The 2,874-nt window shown below is 36.8% G+C and overlaps 1 protein-coding gene across 1 annotated transcript in view; it reads right to left on the reverse strand.

Annotated features, from left to right (window-relative positions):
• Positions 1-234: 234 nt before the first annotated feature.
• LOC145992190 (acid sphingomyelinase-like phosphodiesterase 3b) overlaps positions 235-2,874 on the reverse strand; it is a 563,426-nt gene continuing 560,786 nt past the window's right edge. The window contains exon 8 of the mRNA XM_083128510.1: positions 235-314. Coding sequence (XP_082984636.1) covers positions 297-314 — 18 coding nt within the window. The 3' untranslated portion in view covers positions 235-296. The remainder of the gene's footprint in view (positions 315-2,874) is intronic.

The following is a 2,874-nucleotide window of genomic DNA, read 5'->3' on the forward strand; positions in this document are numbered from 1 at the left end:
CATCGAATCTTCGGATCATCTTGGTAATACAAATTAGTTCTGACGAACGAGGAGGAAGATCCTTTGAAAAACAATAAACCGCAAATTTCTTTGTCCCTTTCTTCGTGTCTTCAGAGCGGCCACTTTCTGGTAATGTCTTCAAAGGCGGTCTTTCTAATCTGTTTTGTTTTTCCCTTTTATCTCTCTCCACTTCTCCCACCCACACTCTTCTCGGCTTTTGAGCAAATACTGTAAAGGCGTAATTTCTTTTGTGGAAGAGCATTAGTTTCCAGGCTTTCTCTGCAAGCCTTCAGACTTCATTTTGAGGAATGCGGCTGAAATATAAATTAGTTTTTTTTAATGTAAGAATAGCACAGTAGCTAAATTTGCAAACTTTTGCGAAATATGTTGAGCAAACATTTCAAAGCTAAAGGAGACTGAAGGAACTGTAATTTCAATAAACTCCACAAGGTATGTGGATATTATAGCAAGCTGCCAAACCACCAGATCTGGGTTCGCGTTTCAGGTTGAGTACAATTGTTTGTTGTCCCCCTAATCCACTTAATCATGCTAACGGAAGTGACGTCAAATAATTGCACTGCATATCCAAATAATGTAAACGAAATAGAGTTAGGTTTGCCAAGCTGTTTCTTTGCGAGCGATGTTCGCTACTTCGCGCAGAGACATACACAGGGTGATTCAGTGAAAGCGTGCACAATTGAAGCAGGAAATTTGTAAAGCACCACTGAAAAATTTGAGGTAGGGAACGTAGGGTCGAGGAAGGCACCGTACCGAGACACGGAGCACCACCTCACTTAAGTGTGGATGCCCGCAACCATCTTCATGTTACTTTCTTGTTTGCTGGATTGGATGGAGGCGCTCTATTCTCTGGCCTGCGAGGTCACCCGACCTGAATCCACTCCATTCTTCATCTTGGAATATCACAAATCACATGTTTATGAGACACCAGTGATCAGAAACATGGAGATTCATGGCCAGGATTGTCGCCGACTTTGATGTGATTCGTAACAAGCCAGGGTTATCTTAAAGGGTGCGGCAGAATCTCGTATACTGATGTCATGCTTGCATTCTGGTTGGTCGTTGTCATTTTGAACAACTGGTGTTAGGTACGTAATTGTACGTGGTTAACACCTGCTTGTCAAAGCTATGAAACTGGTTTCCAACGTCAAGCATGCAACTCATTCGCGTAAATCAATGTCAATAAATGTCTCTACTCATTGTACATCTGCAATGTCTGTAGATATCAGCTATTTCACATTCCTATGGACGATAGTATATGCTAGAGGTAGATATGTTTCAGCCCATATCTCGTTTCGGAGGATTCTCCTACTCCAGGTTCCCTATCTCAGATGGTTCAGTGATGCATTGCCAATTTTCTGCTTCATTTTTGCACGCTTTCACTGAATCACCCTGTATATATATATATATATATATATATATATATATATATATATATATATATATATATATATATTCCTTAGCTGCCACCTTCTCGTCATTTAGACCATCTACAGTTTTTTGAAAGAAAGAGGAGATCGACGTCATTGGCTAAAGCAGCCTACAATTCCTCCCCTTGCTACTGCGCAGCCGCACTTGGCCAGGATTCACCAGCATAGATACACTTCGTGAACTTCGTCACCTTAATGCAAGATAATTTTTTTTCTGTAGCTTCAGTTCTTAACACCAGGTGTGCTGTTATCAGATTATCTTTATGAGTTCACATATTAAATATGTGTATCCTCTGAATGCGGACATGAGGTAATGAAAATCTTGAATGACGTTGTTCCTAAATTTCATGGGCTTGCAAATTCTTGGCCTCGTGGAGGAAACTGAAAAGTCTCAAGGTATCGACATTTGGAGGGGTTGGGGGTACGTACTGAAACAAGCCTACATACATTTGGGGTGCATGTAATTGATTTGAGTTTTCAGTGATTCATATGTTTATTTCTATTCAATAAATTACTTAATTACTTTAGGCACGTGCACATCTTCTAAGTTCATATTGCATCCCTCTTTAGTTAATGGAGACCTGTTTCTTTTGCGTTGCAATATTTCGATATACTCAATCTAAACTGTCACAAATTATGGTAAAGGGAATCTACTACTGATCAAATAATTATGTCAATTTATGTATTACTCTTGTAGAGTTATAGAATTTTCAATTCTGTTTTATTTACTTGTTTGTTTGAGTTTTTGCTTCAAATCCACTTTATGCATAGTAGGCTAATCGGAACTGAACCTGCGGTTCAAAGTGTGATTCGAATCACCATGTGCCTCCCACGGTTATCACTCTTAAATTAAGGTCCTCAAATGATAGAATATGTGACAGTAATTACATTTCGAACCCTTTAGTATACATCACTATTGCGTTGCGACTTAAAGTTTACAACAGGGAATGGAAAGAAATCAATACAAACGCTACATAAAATTAGTTTATTCAATTAAATTAAAACAAAAATCAACATTCTTCTTCTGAAAAAAGAAATCAAGTACTCTGAAAAATTTGGAACAGGGAATGGAAAGAAATCAATACAAACGCTACATAAAATTAGTTTATTCAATTAAGTTAAAACAAAAATCAACAGGGAATGGAAAGAAATCAATACAAACGCTACATAAAATAGTTTATTCAATTAAGTTAAAACAAAAATCAACATTCTTCTTCTGAAAAAAGAAATCAAGTACTCTGAAAAATTTGGAACAGGGAATGGAAAGAAATCATACAAACGCTACATAAAATTAGTTTATTCAATTAAGTTAAAACAAAAATCAACAGGGAATGGAAAGAAATCAATACAAACGCTACATAAAATTAGTTTATTCAATTAAGTTAAAACAAAAATCAACATTCTTCTTCTGAAAAAAGAAATCAAG

Source organism: Lepisma saccharinum, chromosome 9 (assembly GCF_977018435.1).
Source record: "Lepisma saccharinum chromosome 9, izLepSacc3.1, whole genome shotgun sequence".
In the NCBI taxonomy this organism is placed as follows: Eukaryota; Metazoa; Arthropoda; class Insecta; order Zygentoma; family Lepismatidae; genus Lepisma; species Lepisma saccharinum.